This window comes from Rhinatrema bivittatum, chromosome 1 (genome assembly GCF_901001135.1).
Source record: "Rhinatrema bivittatum chromosome 1, aRhiBiv1.1, whole genome shotgun sequence".
Lineage (NCBI taxonomy): Eukaryota > Metazoa > Chordata > Amphibia > Gymnophiona > Rhinatrematidae > Rhinatrema > Rhinatrema bivittatum.
In genome coordinates, this window is record NC_042615.1 from 285,003,480 (window position 1) to 285,024,677 (window position 21,198).

The 21,198-nt window shown below is 46.6% G+C and overlaps 1 protein-coding gene across 1 annotated transcript in view; it reads right to left on the bottom strand.

Moving 5' to 3' along the window:
• Positions 1-21,198, bottom strand: part of LOC115094676 (protein O-GlcNAcase-like) — a 96,228-nt gene that overhangs the window by 60,339 nt on the left and 14,691 nt on the right. The window contains exons 2-3 of the mRNA XM_029607929.1: positions 1,385-1,482; positions 1,016-1,146 (exon numbers count right to left, since the gene is read on the bottom strand). Of these exons, the coding sequence (XP_029463789.1) occupies positions 1,016-1,146; positions 1,385-1,482 (229 nt within the window). The remainder of the gene's footprint in view (positions 1-1,015; positions 1,147-1,384; positions 1,483-21,198) is intronic.

Here is a 21,198-nt window from a genome sequence, read left to right on the forward strand (position 1 = left end):
TCAGTGCTCAGCAGGGTTGGAAAGATACATACGGCAGGTGACTGGGGGGCAGCAGGTAAGCCTCACATTCCAGGGTCAGGGCTGCATGACCATGGCCATCCCTGGAGAGTTCCCACGAGAGAGGCCGAAGCAGTCTGCTACAGCCAGGGCACACATCTGATCGACTTCATCGTCACCCTTCCCATCCAAAAGTTCAGTGTAGACCGCCTTAGGCATACACCTCTTAAATACAATGTGGCTTGATCCATATCAGCAATGCATCTCAATAAAACAGAATCTTTCTCATCTGTTAGCATGGAATGAGCCCAAGGACTCAATTTACAAGAGATGGACAGGTGTTTAATGAATGACTTCCCATACCTGACTTCAAATTTCAGGCAGATTCATATTTCATTTGCAGAAATTTGTCCACAAGAGTCAGGTATTCGTACGACTATCCCCAAAGGTGTGGACTGTTCAATCACATTTCTTAAAGTCAGCAGTTATATCGTATATATATATAAAAAGAAGACTTTTAAACAAAGACAGTTAAACATAATTCACGTGCGTGAATGAGTTCTGTGTAACCTGGCATGTAACAAACTTATTTACAAACACTTAGAGCCTTCTTTATTATTACCAATATGTGAAAAATAAGAAACCTAGGCCCTTAGAAACTGTGTTATGTTACCTTGTCGCTGCACTATTGTGATGTACGTTATAGTATGCGCTTCCATGAGGGAAGAAAACACAGGGGAGAAAAAAGAAAGAGAAGACGTATATGAGGTCCCCATAAACAACCAGAATTCCAGCTAGGTATGTGTACCCTGCGCTGATTAATGTTGAACCTTTCTCCTTCCTGTGCATTCATGGATGGCTGATTGTTATGCCTTTGCCTTTTTTTGCAGATGCACATCCCCCTCTCATACAACACAGACTTGCATGCACATGTGCTGCTCATACACTCAGGAAGGTAAAACTGTATGTAACGATGGCTCCGGCACGCACATGGGAATGTTGGAATTTCACACGCTACCTGCCTCAGTTTCCGCTTGAGTAAGGTGTGATCACTAGCGCTGGAGAAAACGATATCTTGGCCTGGAGAAAGCGCGTAAATAAACTCCACCTCTTTCTGCTGAGCTGCCAACACCAGAGACTGCAGTCCGGCTATACAACCAGAGGGAGATGGCAGAATTAGAGAGGTAGGGGGTGAGGGGGCAGAGAGCACTGAAAATCAGGAGTGGAAGAGGTGAAGAAAAATGAGAGAGAGAGAGAGATGGGGAGGGGGGAGATTACAAAGATAGAGGAAGAGAAGGCCAAGAGAGTTCAGGAGACAAAAGGAGGAGAGGAGAGTGAAAGGGCATCTTAAATCTTGAGTATTAAACTTTTCTCCGTCACTACCTACCTGCTTCATCTGGGGTATACACTTCTCTCCACAGCAATCGATGCTTCAGGTCATCCTTGGGACCATACATGTATGTGTTCAACCCCCAGTCTTTCATCCTATGGTGAGAGAACAAAGCCACAATGAATTACGTATGTATATGTAACTCCTTTTTAGGTTCTTCCCTTAGGAAAAGGGCACATCTTCCAGCACCACAGAGGCCTAACAAGCTTTATAAAATACTGGTGTAATACTGCCCCCAAATTATGTGCATTTGTTTCAGTACATCACATTTTTTAACGCATGAATCCACATAGTTTATACATCTATTTTATTAAGGTATGCATGTAACAATCCTGTTTATGCGCGGAAGCAGGTATTTTATATAGTTGGCTGACATGTGTATTTGTAACTAGCTTATGAAAACACCTGTGCAGATACTTCCAAGCACCAGTTCACCAAGACTTCTACCAGCTGACCCAGAACTTCACTAGATCACCCACATCCTTTACTCCTTGTTCCAGACCCCCCCCCCCAAAAAAAAAAAAAAACTGCAGACAGAGAGGCCACACTGAATTTTCGTTTAACAAGTGTAAAACCATGCATGTACTTTGGATGGTGTACATGCACACTCAGTTTATAAAATACACAACTGTGTGCATACTTCCAAACCCTGCCCTGGAATACCCTCTTTGCAAAACACACTTTTCTGCATGGCTAGGACAGAACATAAGAACATAAGAACATGCCATACTGGGTCAGACCAAGGGTCCATCAATCCCAGCATCCTGTTTCCAACAGTGGCCAATCCAAGTATGTGTGTACTCCCACCCTTTTGAAAATTTGCTTAGCATGCACAAAGGGTACTTACGTGCATATATGCTGATTTTACACGCACACTCACACCCACACGCAAGTCTCTGAAAATTCATCCCATATATATATGTATATCATGTGCCATATCTCCATGCATGGGGAAGACTGCGGCATTCTTTCCCATCTGCCCGTCATTCAGTAATAATCCTACATACTGTTTTCACAAATACCTTTCATACTGTAGTGAAAGCAGACTCAGGCGAAACCCTCTGGCTGCCCAAATTCACACCGGAAGGAGATGGGGGAATGAATTACATATTAATCAAGGAATCCCACCCAAAGAGTTAGTTTCACTTTTAGACTGGTTATTCTGAAAGTTAACTAATAACAAACGAAATGCATGTGATTGGAGTTTTAGGGTCATCTCCAACCGTGAGTGTGAACACAATTAGAACATATCTATTTCTTGAGCAGGTATTCAGTATGAACAGAACAGGAACTAAACACAGATTGAGTAACTCAAACTGAAGGGTGGATTAACTAATCCAGAGGTGGAAAGGTCTGTGTGTGAAAACATTTGTTTATAATGTAATAAGTAAAAACATATGCACGTGAGTCCTCACTTCCAAATACCATTTCTAGAAAAAGATATTACCATATAGAGTTAAAAACACTGATGAAGGTGGCTCAGTAAAGTTAATCCTCCGCAGTCAAAGATTTCTACCCACTCACACAGCACTGAATCAACAGCAGTGTCCTTCCCCAAGTCTATGAGATGATGCAGTCGTGAACTCTTCCATTTTCATGATCAACTTCTAATCGATACAGGAAATGTTTCTATATTCAGTTTGTATTTTCATATTCTGTTGGTGTTTTACTCTGCGATAAGACTAAAGTTGTTTTGGTTTGGTTTTTTTTTTGGGGGGGGGAGGGTGCAGAGATCAGTGTGTGATTACACTGATGGGTAGCTGAGCTCCCGGTGCTGCAGTCCATCTGTACTCTCTACAGACGCTCCAGGGAGGAGGCGAGGTGCAAAGCCTAGAGATTCACTAAGCAGCGATTTTCTTTTTCACTGGAGGGGCCCAATTTCACAGGGGGGGGGGGCGATCCCACGATATCTTGCCTCTCCCCAACAAAATATCACGGTGGTACCGCTGCATTCTTTTGTCCCACAGAAAAAGTCGGCAAGAAAAAGAGCGCGGCTGGCGCCTAGTAAACGCGCGAAGGGGGGACCCCAGCGCATCGGGCCGCCATCACTTTAAGGGACCATGTGGCCCAACATGAACCTTCCCTCCAAAAGTTTATAAAAACCCACAGGGGTCTTACTAGATCCCCTGCCCACCCTGGGCAGCCTCACAAAAAAAAAAATGTGCAAAAAAGGTTCAAGGCCACCAAGTTGTGACGCCCCACCACCTGCCCAAACTTCTCCCCATTTAACCTATCCCCCAGCCCAATACCAGACTCCCTCCTTTTAATCAAACCCCTCCATCCCCAAGAGCTGCCACCACCTTCTAGCAGCCCCTTTCCATGAAATAGGAAGCCAGATAGAGTCCCCCCTCCCCAAAAAATCCCCTGGGGGCTAATGCCCCCACCCTGAGTCCTCAAAATGCCCCTACCTTTAAAAATGTCATTGGCGGACAGTGGAGGGCCCAGTGCCCCCGTAGCCCCTGGCCCAGTTGGCACCATTTTCCAAAATAGCACTGACCAGCCTTTGCCCCTATCATGTGGTAGGGGTAAAGGCCGGTTGGGGGGAGGATCGGGGGGGGGGGGAGGGGTCCAGGCCCACCAGGGTATTTTCTGGGGTTGGGGGAGGGCGGGCTCCTCCTGGCTTTCTATTTAATGGCTTTGTGAATATTTGGGGGGGGGGGGGGTCATGTTAGGCCACATGGTCCTTTAATTCTAGCACGGGAGCATCAGGACCTGTGTTAGGATCCTGGGGCTCCCATGCTAGAATAACATTTTCACAAAAGCTGTAGATAAGCAAGGAGGCATTGCTGTGGGAAGCTTTTTATGCGCTGGTGGTCCTGACGTCATCGGAAGGCACCACGGCTGATTTCTCACCGTGGGCCCTTTAAATCAGTGCAGGTCAGGCGCGCACACGCCTAGGGGGTAGCCCTGCGGCTTCTTCCTCCGGCCTGGTGCCGGACCTGGTCAGGCACGGGGGTCAGCCTCATCATTGTCCTGGGGGTCTGCCCGGGCAAAAAGGATTCCTGGCATCAGGTCGGGGGGCTGGAGGTAAGAACGGCGACCCGTGGGATGGGACCACGGGCCACCGAGCGCAACAATGTAAAAGAGTAATCGTGTTGGAAAAGTATTGAAAGTCTTAAAAAAACAAACATATCCTCATCCTGAATGAAAAGGGGGGGGGGGGGGTGTCAGAATCCTTGGGCATCTGGATTTTAGAGCATAAAAGGAAAAACTGTGTGGATTAGGGAAGCTTGCACTTTTTCTCTTCTTGTATCCTGCCTGGATCAGTTTTGTGACTCAGAGGATCCATCCAAGTTAGGTAATAGCTAAATACTAGTAGGCTATGGACTTAGCAAATCTGGAATCATTAAGAGCTGTAGACCCTAGCAGCAGAAAACCCTCCCACTGAAGGAAAAAGGCCTTAGGATGTTGGCTGTGAAGAGATGGAATTAGGACCCCCCCCAAGAGACAAGAGAGTGAGGAACCCAACAGCTGATCAGAGATTGAGCTGGGTCCTCTAGGAGGGCTTGAGCCCCGGTGCCAAATTGGGAGGTGGAGTTGAATCTCCCAGGAGGATGCAAGCCCCAGTGGCAGATTGGGAGGTGGAGTCGGGTCCCCCAGAAGGGCACGGACCCCAGCAGTGGATCAGGAAGCAGAACTGGGTACCTCAGGAGAGAGTATAACCCAGCAGCAGATCGTGGGACAGAGTCGGGTCCCCCAGAAGGGCGCGGACCCCAGCAGTGGATCAGGAAGCAGAATTGGGTACCTCAGGAGAGAGTATAACCCAGCAGCAGATCGTGGGACAGAGTCGGGTCCCCCAGAAGGGCACGGACCCCAGCAGTGGATCAGGAAGCAGAACTGGGTACCTCAGGAGAGAGTATAACCCAGCAGCAGATCGTGGGACAGAGTCGGGTCCCCCAGAAGGGCGCGGACCCCAGCAGTGGATCAGGAAGCAGAATTGGGTACCTCAGGAGAGAGTATAACCCAGCAGCAGATCGTGGGACAGAGTCGGGTCCCCCAGAAGGGCGCGGACCCCAGCAGTGGATCAGGAAGCAGAACTGGGTACCTCAGGAGAGAGTATAACCCAGCAGCAGATCGTGGGACAGAGTCGGGTCCCCCAGAAGGGCGCGGACCCCAGCAGTGGATCAGGAAGCAGAATTGGGTACCTCAGGAGAGAGTATAACCCAGCAGCAGATCGTGGGACAGAGTCGGGTTCCCCAGAAGGGCACGGACTCCAGCAGTGGATCAGGAAGCAGAACTGGGTACCTCAGGAGAGAGTATAACCCAGCAGCAGATCGTGGGACAGAGTCGGGTCCCCCAGAAGGGCACGGACCCCAGCAGTGGATCAGGAAGCAGAACTGGGTACCTCAGGAGAGAGTATAACCCAGCAGCAGATCGTGGGACAGAGTCGGGTTCCCCAGAAGGGCACGGACCCCAGCAGTGGATCAGGAAGCAGAACTGGGTACCTCAGGAGAGAGTATAACCCAGCAGCAGATCGTGGGACAGAGTCGGGTTCCCCAGAAGGGCACGGACCCCAGCAGTGGATCAGGAAGCAGAACTGGGTACCTCAGGAGAGAGTATAACCCAGCAGCAGATCGTGGGACAGAGTCGGGTCCCCCAGAAGGGCGCGGACCCCAGCAGTGGATCAGGAAGCAGAACTGGGTACCTCAGGAGAGAGTATAACCCAGCAGCAGATCGTGGGACAGAGTCGGGTCCCCCAGAAGGGCACGGACCCCAGCAGTGGATCAGGAAGCAGAACTGGGTACCTCAGGAGAGAGTATAACCCAGCAGCAGATCGTGAGACAGAGTCGGGTCCCCCAGAAGGGCGCGGACCCCAGCAGTGGATCAGGAAGCAGAACTGGGTACCTCAGGAGAGAGTATAACCCAGCAGCAGATCGTGGGACAGAGTCGGGTCCCCCAGAAGGGCACGGACCCCAGCAGTGGATCAGGAAGCAGAACTGGGTACCTCAGGAGAGAGTATAACCCAGCAGCAGATCGTGGGACAGAGTCGGGTCTCCCAGAAGGGCACGGACCCCAGCAGTGGATCAGGAAGCAGAACTGGGTACCTCAGGAGAGAGTATAACCCAGCAGCAGATCGTGGGACAGAGTCGGGTCCCCCAGAAGGGCACGGACCCCAGCAGTGGATCAGGAAGCAGAACTGGGTACCTCAGGAGAGAGTATAACCCAGCAGCAGATCGTGAGACAGAGTCGGGTTCCCCAGAAGGGCACGGACCCCAGCAGTGGATCAGGAAGCAGAATTGGGTACCTCAGGAGAGAGTATAACCCAGCAGCAGATCGTGAGACAGAGTCGGGTCCCCCAGAAGGGCGCGGACCCCAGCAGTGGATCAGGAAGCAGAACTGGGTACCTCAGGAGAGAGTATAACCCAGCAGCAGATCGTGGGACAGAGTCGGGTTCCCCAGAAGGGCACGGACCCCAGCAGTGGATCAGGAAGCAGAACTGGGTACCTCAGGAGAGAGTATAACCCAGCAGCAGAGCGTGGGACAGAGTCGGGTTCCCCAGAAGGGCACGGACCCCAGCAGTGGATCACGAGGCAGAGTTTGTTTCCCCAGGACGGCATAGACCCAGAGGAGACAGTAGCAGCAGTCTGGACACCACAGAACCCCCCTCACTTTATGACTGGCAGTACCCACCGGCCCAGGTGCATTTCTTCGCATGGGTGAGACTTGGTTACAGTAGGAAGGGAAAAAGGGGGAGAGTAACTGTATTGGAACAAAGGGAACACACGAGGTTCTTTCATTTCTATATAGTGATATTTATTTTGTGGGGATCTAATATTCCCAAGTTGCTGTTTGATATCTTGTAGAAATGTATATAGTCTTGTGGTTTAATAAATTTTGTACATACTTATAAATATTGCCAGCCCTGTTTACAGTCCCATCTGTTTTTCAGGTTTTCCTGGGGTGAAGGGAGGGAAATCCCATCCATTAAGACCTTTTTCCGCAGGTGAAGGCACCAGGCATCAAGCACATAAGGGCAGACAGAGTTTGGCCAAGGGGGGTTCCCACCAGATAGGTCCCAGACCCAGGAATGTTTCCTCAATGTAATTGGGTCCAGGGTTTTACATATATTAGAAGCACCATTAGATGTTCCTATTCATTTTAAGCAGGTTTTTAGGCCACTCCTTGCTATAAATTGATTAAATATGTTATCCCATTTTTAGATATGTAAAATTACTTTCCTGATGTCATTAGGTTTGCAACCTGACTCAGATCAATTCTGGTGTACTGGTCCAGCTCTACTTTAGTTCCATTACATCTATGAACCTGTGGTCCTATTTTTCCCAGAGAAATTGGGACAAGTCCATAGCTGAATTGGGGGTAAAACCAGAAATGTGAATACCAAAATAATGTGTGGCACTACAATATAAACAGTTCAATACACATATCGATTGCTTTATTTGTTTGAAGGTCAAGAGGAAAGAACACTAGTTTGAACAATATACTCTTATTCTGAAAGGCAATCAATATATGCATTGAACAGTTTATATTGTGGTGCCACACATTATTTTGGGATTCATATTTATGTGTATGTGTGTGCTATTTACTCTGCATTTCTGGTATGCATGAAACCAGAAATGGACAGGGTGTCAGGCTTGATCTGGGTTATATGGCACTCCTCCATCATCAACATCTGTAAATGGCTGTACATAGAGTTAAGCTGACTGAGTTTCTAGATGCTCATCAATTTACATGTCTGTACCGACTTTCTAGGGAAGTAAAGTCCCTGTTTCTCCCTGGAGTTGATTCTGGGGCTGCAAGGCAAATTCAGCAAATGGGAAGGATCTCCATGGATTAAAGTGTGGGTCACCAGCAGGGGCTTTGGGAAAAGGTCTCAATTTGGTAAAACAAACTCCTCTCCTTACCTGTCATTATAGGTCTGCTCCCAAACAAATATTCACTTCCCGAACATCCAGTTTTGGACTGACCAGGGAATGAATATCTAAAGTGAAACATTAGAAGAGGCAGCTGGAAATTTGCTTTCACTTTCACAGTAAAAAAGAGCTCACATCCAGAATTCTTGTCGTTAATGTGTAATAGTCCCTTCAGCCAATTCAGAGATATTGATCTCTTCAATTTTTTTTGTAATCTCTCCTCAGAGATAAATTGCAAAGGTCACTTATTTAAAACAATAGTTGCATCATATGTCGAAACATGTCTGAAAATAGTAAAAGAAGAACTTTGAACTCAGAGAGAAAAATAAAATCTATTTAAAGACAAAGGGGTATCACGTTTATTACAAAATGTAACATATAAGTGAATCAAATTTGGAATAACTTCATGAAAAACTGGAAGAATCTAGAACTGGATGAGGATACAAGGAAAAAAAAAATGAAACCACAATTGCTCCTCCGAACATCAAAGGATGTAGGGGACTATTCAGTCCACAGTAAGTATATTTACCTAAAAAAACCCAAAAACAAATGGCAATGGAGAAAGTGACTATTTGGGGCTTTTTCAGTATTCAGTCATACTTTGCTGTTTCACTGGCTGAGGCTCAGCTCCCTAGTGCAGACCTCTGATGTGGTATCTCAACACCACATATTTGTTTCAACAACAAACACTAGGGATAGTTGCCAGCCTTCCGTTAGGAGAGCGAGACCCTTTTTCTGAACAAAAAATGGCAACATTTGTCCACTATCTCTCTCTATCAAAACAACATCAGTGCATTGCAACGGGAGGTTAAGTCATCCCCTGCTTTCTTCCTCAAAATCCACGCCTTGACAGCTCTGAAATGCTGGCATTCGTGCAAGTGAGTGCAGCCAAGCCCCTGCAGCCTTAGGCTGAGCAGGTCTCGGATCCAGAAGCCCCTCTCTATTTCCCCCCTCGCAAGAAGTATGCAGACTCTTTACTGGAAACACTCTCAGTGAAGCAATAAGGAATTGATTTCCTGGGATTTATTTTTGCTCTCATCTGCTAGCTATTCACAATTAATAATGAATGAGAAACCAGACATTACGCCACTGCTGAGGTTAGGTAAAATGAAACCTGCAATCTATTTCTAGGAATAATTGAAAGGACCAGGAAAAGCAGGATGGAAGGACAAATGCACACGATTTTGTATAGAGAAGCCATCCGGGACAGACTGATCCTCTCCCACAGCTAGCACACCACCCCCTACGGGCACTCCTGCTAGGAGAAAATGAGGCTGCACGAGGCCTACATCCAGGTCATTACAAGTCCTGGTCTTTTAATGTCTGTTTTAAATCTTCTTCCTATTGATAAACTTCCAGAATGCTATGAAAAAGGAGCTTAAAACAAAACAGGACTGTCTTGCTCATTCTTTGTTAGCAGGAACCAGGTGATCACCAGCATCCTAAGGCCAGGGATCTGATTTATTGTATTTTATTTAGTTTACATTCTGCCTTTTGTAACACTTCGAAGTGGATTACATTTAGGTGTTGTAGGTATCCCATTGCCATACAGAACTTCCAACTACAAAACTGGAATAAGGATATATCAAGCCCGGCATCCCTTCTCCGACAGTGGCAAGCAGAAAAATGCTTAAAAGGAATGCACCCCATCTAGTTTCTAGAAGTCATGGTTTAGGCATGCATTGAAACTGGAGTGACATCCCTGACTGTTACGTGATTGATCTATCTCACCTCTTCCTTGTATAATCCATTTATTGAACCCGGTTATGTTATTTGCTTCTACAAGGTCCTGCGGCAATGAGGGCCAAGGGCTAATCGTGCGGTGTGTGAAGGAGGACTTCATTATGTTTATTTTAAACTCGCTGTCTGGTAGTTTTAGCAGATGCCCCCAAGCTCTTGCACTATGAGACACCAGGATTGATTCACCCTCGAAGATTCAGGCCTCCTCCAACAGAGGGTTTTCCCCCGAATATCTGCTGGTTGTTTAGTCACTATCCCTGCTCTTTTGACACTCACATGGCTTTCATTCGCCTGTCCAAGGTTTCCACTCCTAACAGATTTTCTCCAACTCAGGTCAGGAGTAAGTCTGGCCAGCCTCCCTTTTGTCTTCTTACCTCCCATTGTTTCCTAAACAAGGAAAAATATTCTTTTTTTTCTTTTCTCGCCCATGGAAAATCAAGGGAAGCAGTCTGTGACGCACTCTTTCCTTTTAGACTTGCCCAATTCCATTCGAATTATATTGGGGGGGGGGGGGGGAAGGAAAGCCTCAGGAAAAAGATGGGGGGAGGGGAAGTCCCATTTGGAGTCATTTCTTGCTGCAATGGCAGCAGCAGCACCTGTGCAAGTATTAGCGTGGAAGAAGCAGAGTAACAGTAACAGAGGGGGTGGTCACTTGGAACTCATTTCTCACAATAAATAGAAGCCTGTATAAAAGGGTAAAAGGATGGTGATGCTTTCATTTCCAGTTTGTCTAACTGAAATGGATGTGGATTTGAGGTCAACCTCAAAAGCTCCTAAGAGTGCATCTACTCTTTTATGCACGTTGCAGAAAATGTCAAGCCTGCCACAACATAATATTTCATCCAGGGCAGATTTAGAGGAGATGACAGAGAGAGGAGAGAGTCTGACCAGAGCTCTTATCTCCCAGCCCTGGGGGAGAAGTTGCAAGGATGCCTGGCCTACCGTAAAGGCTTGCCTGCTGAGGAGACGATAAGGACTATTCTGTGTTACTTGGCCACTGGCGCCTTTTAGATAGTGGCAAAAGGCACAAGTGATCTCAGCCAGTCTTCGGCCCTCAGATATGTCAGCTCTTTCTGGAGGTTGTGCTTGCATACATGCCTAGCTAAAACCAGTATCCAAAGGCAGGAGATGCAAAATGGACATCTTTGAGATAGCTCAGTTCTCTAATGTCATTAGAGCTGTCAACTGCACTTATGATGCTTGGCTGCTCAAGGAGCCAGAAAAGGGTCCTTAGAAACCATAAGCATTATGATAGTTTGAACATTAAGGTCTACTGTGGCCAACACTTACTGATGACAGATGTGGTGGCCAAGATTCCTGGTTCCTGCAGTGTTGCCCATATATTAAGGCAGATCCATTTCTATGACTACATGTACTGTATGCGTGGGATCCAGGAAATAGAGCCCTGCTGGGTAAGTGCTGGAACTGTTGTGGTCTAAATGGTGCTAGTGATGTGTTATTAGCTTCTAGCACTTCATAGTAAGCCACTATTTCTTTGTAGGTGATAATGTTGATCTGGCTGTTAACTCTCTTTCTCCATCCCTCTTCTACCTCAGAAAAGCCATACAAGCTCCCTGACTGAGTGCATCTTTGGGCAGCTGTAAAGTTAGTTTTGTCCTGTAAACTACACCGGATGCTTCCTTGCCTTTACCCCAGTGAAATTCAATAAAGTGTTCATTGTGTGTTGCATTTTAAACCCTAGTGTCCATCACTGGCTTCTCTGGCCATCAGAGATAGCTATGAAAGCAGAAAAAATGGATAAAGAAGAGAAAATTGAGAATATGCCTGCTGCAGGTGCAGCATCCCTGAGAACTGGCACAGAGAGTTTAATCTGGGTAACTAGCTGAGCTGCACAGCAGCTGAATATGAACCCCTAAGAGTCTTTGTATCTTTGGTCTTCTTTGAAGTCCTTTTTTTTCAAGAGCTTCTCTATGGAAGGTGATCCATAGTAGGCCCTGTAGAGGCAGATAGACCACTTTTTCAATGCTTTGTCCTACTTTCAGCTTATCTGGGTTGTCAGGCCACCATAGCATTGAAAATTGCAGTGGTGATTTCTCAAATTCATAGACGGGTAGGTTTAACCATCTGAGTAGGGTATGTTACCCCTTTATAGCCAGGACAGATCTTCATCTATTAGAGTGATGCTAGAGATGGGGTTTGCATAGGTTTGTTTGTAAAAATGACAGCACACTCTGATTGTACATTCCAAATGCACTGACAGTAATAATAATGCGTATTTTTAGTGTGTGTAAGTGCTGAAAATTTTCTCACTGAATTCTATGGATCCGGGGTGAATTGGTATTTCAGAGAGTACTGAAATGAGACGATGTGGAAAATGAAGTGTGGGCAGTGTTAATGGCTGCTTGCTCTTGCTTCACACTGACATCACAGCCCGCCCATGTTCACTGTGGTTTCTGCGCTTTTTTCTTTAGCAGTCTAACGTCACCTGAAAAGAGTCTGCATGCCTGAAAAACAATAATGATGGTCATGCATATTGTAATGAAGCTGATAATGCATTCCATGGCTCAGAGCCCTAAATGCCTCACTTTACACTAATTATCACCCAGTTCGCTACTAGTTATCCTCCCACAAAGTATCTGCTTGAGGTCTGAATTCTAATTTGTATTCACCTGGACTTCTCAAATAGCCACTTGCTATGGCCTTCTTTCAGGCCTTAAATAGGGTGAATCACTCCCATATTTCCTATTTATTTTCTCCATACCTTTCATAATTTTATATTAAATCCTCCCTCAATTGTCTGTTATACAGGCTGAATTTTTTTGAGCCTTTTCTGATATAGAAGTTGTTTATATTTCTGATCATCCTTGTTACACTTTTTGCACATTTTCCAAGTGTGTCCTATCTGAGATGAAGTGACTAGAACAGCATTGGAGAAATTACTTACCTGATCATTTTGTTTTCCTTAGTGTAGACAGATGGACTCAGGACCAATGGTTTATGCTCCCCTGCCAGCAGATAGAGAAGGAGCAAGCTGACGTCACAGTACATATATCCCTACAGTGACCTCAGCCCACCAGTATTCTCTTCAAAAGCCACTGTGGACATACTAGTAAAAAACCTGATTAAAAATATGATTAAAAATGGTTAACCGTAACTGTACTCAACCCACCATAAACACTGAACTCCAGTAAGAACATAGATACCCCAATCTAGGGACTTGAACATAGATACCCCAATCTAGGGACTTGAAAGAGAGAATAGTGAACAATCTACAGTCCGGAGAATCGATGGACCAGAGGCAACATGGATTCACCAGGGGAAGATCCTGTCAGACAAATCTGATTGACTTTTTTGACTGGGTAACCAAGGAATTGGATCAAGGAAGAGCACTCGATATCATATACTTGGATTTCAGCAAAGCTTTTGATACGGTTCCGCACAGGAGACTGGTGAATAAAACGAGAAGATTGGGAGTGAGTGCCAATGTGGTGACCTGGATTGCAAATTGGTTGACAGACAGAAGACAATGTGTGATGGTAAATGGAACCTTCTCTGAGGAGAGAGCGGTTATAAGTGGTGTACCGCAAGGATCGGTGTTGGGACCGGTCCTGTTCAATATCTTTGTGAGCGACATTGCGGACGGGATTGAAGGTAAGGTTTGTCTTTTTGCGGATGACACTAAGATCTGCAATAGAGTGGACACGCCGGAAGGAGTGGAGAGAATGAGACGGGATCTAAGGAAACTGGAAGAGTGGTCGAAGACATGGCAGCTGAGATTCAATGCAAAGAAATGCAAAGTCATGCATATGGGGAGTGGAAATCCGAATGAAATGTATTCGATGGGGGGGGGAAGGCTGATGTGCACGGAGCAGGAGAGGGACCTTGGGGTGATAGTATCTAATGATATGAAGTCTGCGAAACAATGCGACAAGGCGATAGCAAAAGCCAGAAGAATGCTGGGCTGCATAGAGAGAGGAATATCGAGTAAGAAAAGGGAAGTGATTATTCCCCTGTACAGGTCCTTGGTGAGGCCTCACCTGGAGTACTGTGTTCAGTTCTGGAGACCGTATCTTCAAAAGACAAAGACAAGATGGAAGCGGTACAGAGAAGGGCGACCAGGAAGGTGGAGGATCTTCATCAGATGACGTACGAGGAGAGATTGAAGAATCTAAATATGTACACCCTGGAGGAGAGGAGGAGCAGAGGTGATATGATACAGACTTTCAGATACTTGAAAGGTTTTAATGATCCAAAGACAACGACAAACCTTTTCCGTAGGAAGAAAATCAGCAGAACCAGGGGTCACGATTTGAAGCTCCAGGGAGGAAGATTCAGAACCAATGTCAGGAAGTATTTCTTCACGGAGAGGGTGGTGGATGCCTGGAATGCCCTTCCGGAGGAAGTGGTGAAGACCAGAACTGTGAGGGACTTCAAAGGGGCGTGGGATAAACACTGTGGATCCATAAAGTCAAGAGACCGCCAATGTAGAGTGGGTGGCTCACCAGAAAGATGGCTACTGCCCGGAGACAATACCCTTATTAAATAAACATACAGATGCTTACTGTGACTCCAACATCGCTCTAAGCTTCAACGGCAAGAGGAAATGTGGAAAAAAGGATTTGCTATCACAAAGAGGGGAGTAGCTGGCTTGTTACGGCGGTTACTACCCCAAACCAAATAAGCCTAATACTTCACTTTCCAAGCATATACAGCATAGTTCTCTGCTTCAAAGGCAGGGGAGAAGAAAAGAGGGTTCGCACTCACAAAGCGGGGAGTAGCTGGCTTATTACGGCGGTTACTACCCCAAACCAAATGTGCCTGATACTTCGCTTTCGATGCATATCCAGCATGGCTCTCTGCTTCATGGCATGGGAGAGGCTGATACATCAAGCATTTCCAGCATAGCTCTCTGCTTCAACAGCAGGGGAATAAAAAAAACTGAGGCTTCACGCATATCCAGAATAGCTTCAACTGCAGGGGAGAAGAAAAAAAAAAAAAAAAAAGGATTCGCACTCACAAAGCAGGGAGTAGCTGGCTTGTTACGGCGGTTACTACCCTAAACCAAAAGGGCCTGATACTTCACTTTCAATGCATAACCAGCATGGCTCTCCGCTTCAACGGCAGGAGAGAAGAAAAACAACCAATAGGGGCTGTATGACATAGTCTGGGTAAAGGGAATAAACATGGGTGTAGCTTGCTTATTGCAGCAGTTACTACCCCTACTACCCCTAACTAATCAAGCTAGGTATTTCACTTGGATGCAGCTCCATCACTGCTCTCTACATTAATGGTGGGGGTGGAAGGGAAATAGAACCAAGAGTTAAGAGAAAATGATAAGTATGAGAGAAAAAAATGTGTGAAGCTTGCTGGGCAGACTGGATGGGCCGTTTGGTCTTCTTCTGCCGTCATTTCTATGTTTCTATGTTTCTATGGATAAATACTTACCAATAATCCCTTTGGATTCGAAGACCCCCATGGGATGACCCCTGGCACAATCGTTGGGCAGCCAAGGGCGGGAAGCTGAGTCCATCTGTGTACACTAAGGAAAACAAAATTATCAGGTAAGTAATTTCTCCATTTCCTAGCGTGTAGCCAGATGGACTCAGGACAAATGGGATGTACAAAAGCTACTCCCGATTGGGTTGGGAGGCTGCCCCCGGTCCATACTGTCCGCGTAAAGGCTGCATCCTCTCGAGCTTGTACGTCCAGGCGATAAAACCTGGAGAAGGTGTGCAAGGAGAACCACGTCGCCACTCGGCAGATATCAACGGGACACAACAGTCTAAACTCTGCCCATGACACCACCTGAGCCCTAGTGGAATGAGCTCTAATCTGAGAAGGCAATGGCTTCCCAGTCTCCACATAGGCGCTTGTGACCACCTTCTTAATCCAGCGAACTACGGTAGCCTGCGAAGGTGGTTCACCCTGCTTCCTTCCACCATGAAGGACAATCAGGCTGTCCATCTTTCAGACCGGTTCTGAAACTTCCAGATACCGCATAGCAGTTTCTTGATATCCAAATGACGTAAGAGGCGTCAGAGCACAACAAGAAGCAATATGTAAGTTCATTGCTTCTGCATCAAAGGCTTGTTTCAGAACAGACTCAATCCGTCTATCATGTGCATCCTTTAAGGCTGCTCCTCCCTCCATGGGAATAGTTGTTCGCTTAGAGATGGCACAGACCAGCACATCCACATTAGGGAAACGCAAATACTCTCTCACCACTGGATCTAGAGGGTATAAACCCTCCAGTGTTCAGCCCCCCTTTAAAACTTGTCTCTGGGGCATCCCATTCCAGATCACTCAACTCCTGAATGGTGTCCATCACTGGAAAGAAGCAAGAAGCTTTCTGCAGGGAAATCAGATTGAGATTTCTTCTTCGGTTCCATTTAGAATCCACCCCAGGAACTCCCAGCATCTTCAAGGTCTGGGAAATAAGGGCCGGCAATTTATCTCTATGAAAGAACTGCAACAAGGTCCAATACGGTTCCAACCCAGGGGGGATTTCCCCATCTTCCAAGGCGTCGAGCTCCGCCTCTTCATCCGTGCCATCCGGGTCCCTACCAGGAATACTCACGGCAAGCGAAGGCATGACTCGGCGTCTGTTGTAGGGATGGGAGATGAAGGGATCACCGGTTGAGGATCCATCCGGACAGGGGCAGGAGAGGCAGAAGACTGCGCCTGCACGAAGGCTTGCAAACTCTGGAAAAACTCCACCCAAGAAAAGGCAGCCGGAGCCATGCCTAGTCCAGGAGGCACTGGTGTGGGCCCAACTGAATTACCATCTCCCGTGAATGAGCCAGTCAAGGGAGTACTCAAATCTGGCATACTTCCAGTTAAGGCTGTGGCCAGTCCATCATCTGAATGGGAGGAGCCAGGCTTAGCAAAGTCCGAAGAGGACAAATCTCCCAGAGTATCCTCACAGCACTGACACAAGTTGGAATCCAAGTCAGACTATGAGGCTCTAATATGGCAAGCATCGCAAAGAGAGAGGCACTTAGGCTTCTTGGTTACTGGTGCCATTAGCAGCAGCAGCTGTGTGTTCAACCAACTCGTGCTTAAAAGTTTCTGCACACAAATTTCAAGTGCCTAGGTAAAAAAGCACGACAAGGCGCTCGCACAGCCCATGTGCATAGCCGGAATGTATCCCGCACTTTTAAAAGTTGTGCGTGTAAGTACGTGCCTGATGTCACGTGCACAGAGCATGCACAGAGCCAACGCACTGTATGCACTGACGTCCTATAGAGGGTAATACAGCACACAGAGAAACACGTGAAAAATGGCGCCACCACAGCCTACCACGCGGTGTGCCAACAAAGCCTGAAGTGGGGCCTAGCCCATGGGGGCCGCTCAACCCGCCCAGATGCCCAATTCCCCTTACCCCAACAGGAGCAGTAACAACACTGTTGCACACGCCATTTCTGGGGATCGGAGGAAGTCCTATATAACACCCCTCTAATCATAAGAACATAAGAAATTGCCATGCTGGGTCAGACCAAGGATCCATCAAGCCCAGCATCCTGTTTCCAACAGAGAACAAACCAGGGCACAAGAACCTGGCAAGTACCCAATCACTAAGAAGATCCCATGCTACTGATGCAATTAATAGCAGTGGCTATTAACTAAGTAAACTTGATTAATAGCCGTTAATGGACTTCTCCTCCAAGAACTTATCCAAACCTTTTTTGAACCCAGTTACATTAACTGCACTAACCACATCCTCTGGCAACAAATTCCAGAGCTTAATTGTGAGTTGAGTGAAAAAGAATTTTCTCCAATTAGTCTTAAATGTGCTACTTGCTAACTTCATGGAATGCCCCCTAGTCCTTCTATTATCCGAAAGTGTAAATAACCACTTCACATCTACTCATTCAAGCCCTCTCATGATCTTAAAGACCTCTATCATATCCTCCCTCAGCCATCTCTTCTCCAAGCTGAGGGTAAAGATTTCCGTTTTTGTTTTGTTTTTTTAACTTATCTGGATTCAGGACTTACGGGCTGAGTACAGAGATGGTCTCCAGCTGCAGGGGGAGAGTCCTTTGGCCATCACCACCGTGCTCGGCTTCCTTCAGCAAAGTTCATGCCAGGAACTGGCTACCGGACCAAGGCACACCTCTGAGGGATCACAAAAATCACCTCAGGAATTCTCAACTGGGGGAGAGACCTTTAGGTATCACTGCAGGAGAGCGGGCCTGAATTAGCATGTAGAATTTCTCCTTCCAAAAAGTACAGCAATCCCCAGAGGGAAAGGTACATCCACCATCTGCTGGAGATGGAGAATACTGGCAGGCTGAGTTCACTGCAGGGGTATATGTACTGTGACATCAGCTTGCTCCATCACCATCTGCTGGCAGGAGAGCATAACCCATTGGTCCTGAGTCTATCTGGCTACACACTTAGAAAATAATATTAATGCCCTGTCAGTGCCCTTACACTGCCAACTTTCTACCCACCAACTGGATTCCAATTTGTCTTTGGGCAATTACCTTTCCCACAAGCTTTCTAGGGACAATGAGACCCCACACAACTCAAGAATCACAGTTCTTAGAAATGCACCAACAGACCAGATACAAAAAATGCTGGGATTATCAATCAACCATGGGGGAAAGCTGCATTCCCAGCCAAGACCAGAGAGTTCTAGTGAGTTCTGGCCACTAAATGCCACTATCCCTGTATTTAGAACACACTTAGTTAGGAGCCATACATCCATTCGGGCCCTCCCACCAGAAAGCTTTGGATTGGGTGACTCTGTGCTATCTAGTCCAAATAATTTAACACTTGGGGGAGATTCAGTTAGAGAAAGCAGCTGCAGAGATAACATGTATTTTTTCCACACTCTGGTAGGGCCTCCCAGCCTTGCCCAAAGGAGTTTTCTTTTAGAAGAGAAACCTCATCATGCACTCCTTGCCTTCTTAAAATTTACAATGAGATACACTTTTAAGCCTGATACCCCTTTGGGACAAGGGGTTCTCTTCCAGGAACCAAAGACCTGAGATCCTACTCAACTCCCTAGCAGGTCAACTCAATATAAAGTGCAAAAGAGTTAGCGCTCCGTGACAAGAGCCCGCTCTCCCGATGCACGCCCAGGCACCTCTCCTGGGCGCACGATTCTCTATTGAAATTAGGGCCCGCACTAATAAGGAAGTGCTAGGGACAATAGCACGTCCCTAGCGCCTCCTTATTAGTGGAAGCGGGGGCTGTCAGCAGATCCGACAACCGACGCTTAATTTTACCGGCGTTGGTTGTCAAACCCGCTAACAGCCACGGATTCGGAAAACGGACACCAGCAAAATTGAGCATCCGTATTCGAACCCACGCACAGATTTTATTTTATTTTTTGAAGTTTTTGTTTTTTTTATTTTTGAGACCTCCGACTTAATATCGCTATGAGATTAAGTCGGAGTGTGTACAGAAAAGCAGTTTGGTTTTTTTTTTTGCTTTTCTGTACACTTTCCCGGTGCTGTCTATGATTAACGCCTGCCTTTGGACAGGCGTTAATTTCTGAGAGTAAAATGTGTGGCTTGGCCACACATTTTACTTTCAGTATCCCGGGCAACTAACAGACTCATCAACCTGTATTTGCATGTGATGAGCACTATTAGTTTTTGCGAGTTTGGCCACGCATTTTCAAGGTGCTATTACCCCTTACATTATAAGGGATAATAGACGCGCGTCGAAAACGCGTGGCCAAATGGGTGCTAAACGGTGCACTCAGCCTTCACTGCCTCTCTATCCACTCATAGCTGGATTTCACCTCTTCTCCTCCTCCTCTCATCAGTTCTTAGTCTCTTATCTTTTCCCAGCTCACCTACCAGCTTTCAATCTCCCAATTTCGTCCCTCCCAATTCCTCCTATTCCCCCACTATCTTTTGCTCTTTCTCTAGCACCATATTCCCCTTAGCTTTCATCCACTCTCTGCTTCAACATTTATACCCTCTGTAACATCCTCTCCCCAACTCTCATGTAACTTCTTTCATCTTGTCACCTCACCAGCCCTAGTTGCTTCCATGTCATTCATCCCCTACCTGACCTTCAGTCTCTTTCTTCTGTTTCTTATTCCCTACCCAGTTCCCATTCTCACTCTCATCCCCTTCCCAAGTCCCCCATTTTCAACCCTTCTCACCCCTTTCACAAACTTGCCCCTTTCCTCTCTCACCCCCTCCACAGCCTCCTGTCCCTTTCCACTGCTCCCTAGTCCCTCCAGGTCCTTCACACTATCTCCCTATCCCTCCCCTAGTCTCATACCTCCAGCCCATTTAACACAACCCTACTCATACTCCTCACCCAATCACCTAGACCCCACTACACCACTAATTCCTGAATCTCCACCCAGTCTTTCAGTCCCAACCTCCCCAGCCCTGAATCTCCAATCTCCCCCTGAATCTCTGAGTCCGTGCTCTTCTGCTCTCCCAACCAATCACCAAGTCCCTGCCCCCATTTCCCATACCTGGATCTCGCCTGCCTCTGCCCCTCCCCCACCTCAGCTTGTAGCTTGTCCCTCCTGCTCTTCTCCCCAAGGCCTCTTTCCTTTATCTCCCTCCTCTGTTTTTCCAGCGTAAAGGTGCAGAAGGAAGAGGCACCAGCAGCAAAAGAGAAGAAAGTAGATTTACTTTATTTATTTTGTTATCCGTCCTTCCAAAGTGCAGGGCAGGGTACAATAAAAACATTCACAGGAAATCAATGACGAAATACAACAGTAAAAGTGTACAAATACATATCCTGAAAGGCCGCGAACATTAAGCTGGAGAGGGTCAACTAAATGAATTATATTCCTTCTGAAACATTTTTAGAGCTTTCTTGAAGAACCTCGGGTCTGAGTTAGTCCTTATCTCTAGGGGGAGGGAGTTCAACAGCAAAGGTCCAGCCATCGAGAAAGCATATTCCAAGGTTTCATCCAAATGAACATGTTTCAGGGAGGGGATATCCAGCAGTACTTGACTTGAAGATCTCAAAGTCCAGGATGTTTTACAAATTTTTAATGTTGCTGTGATCCATGGGGGAAAAAATATTGCTCAGAGAAGTGTGAATTGTTACTACGAGTTTGTACTGAGTTCTGTAAATGTTAAGGGAGCTGGTGAAGTTATTGCAACACAGGGGTGGATCAGTGGGCTATAAATGTTATAAATAAATTAAATCCTGCTAGAGGAGATGGGCAGTGGAGGTTTGCATTATTTGTAAAGGATGGATGGCATAGGCAGGAAGACCAGTGCAAAGAGAGTTACAGTAGTCACTTCCAGA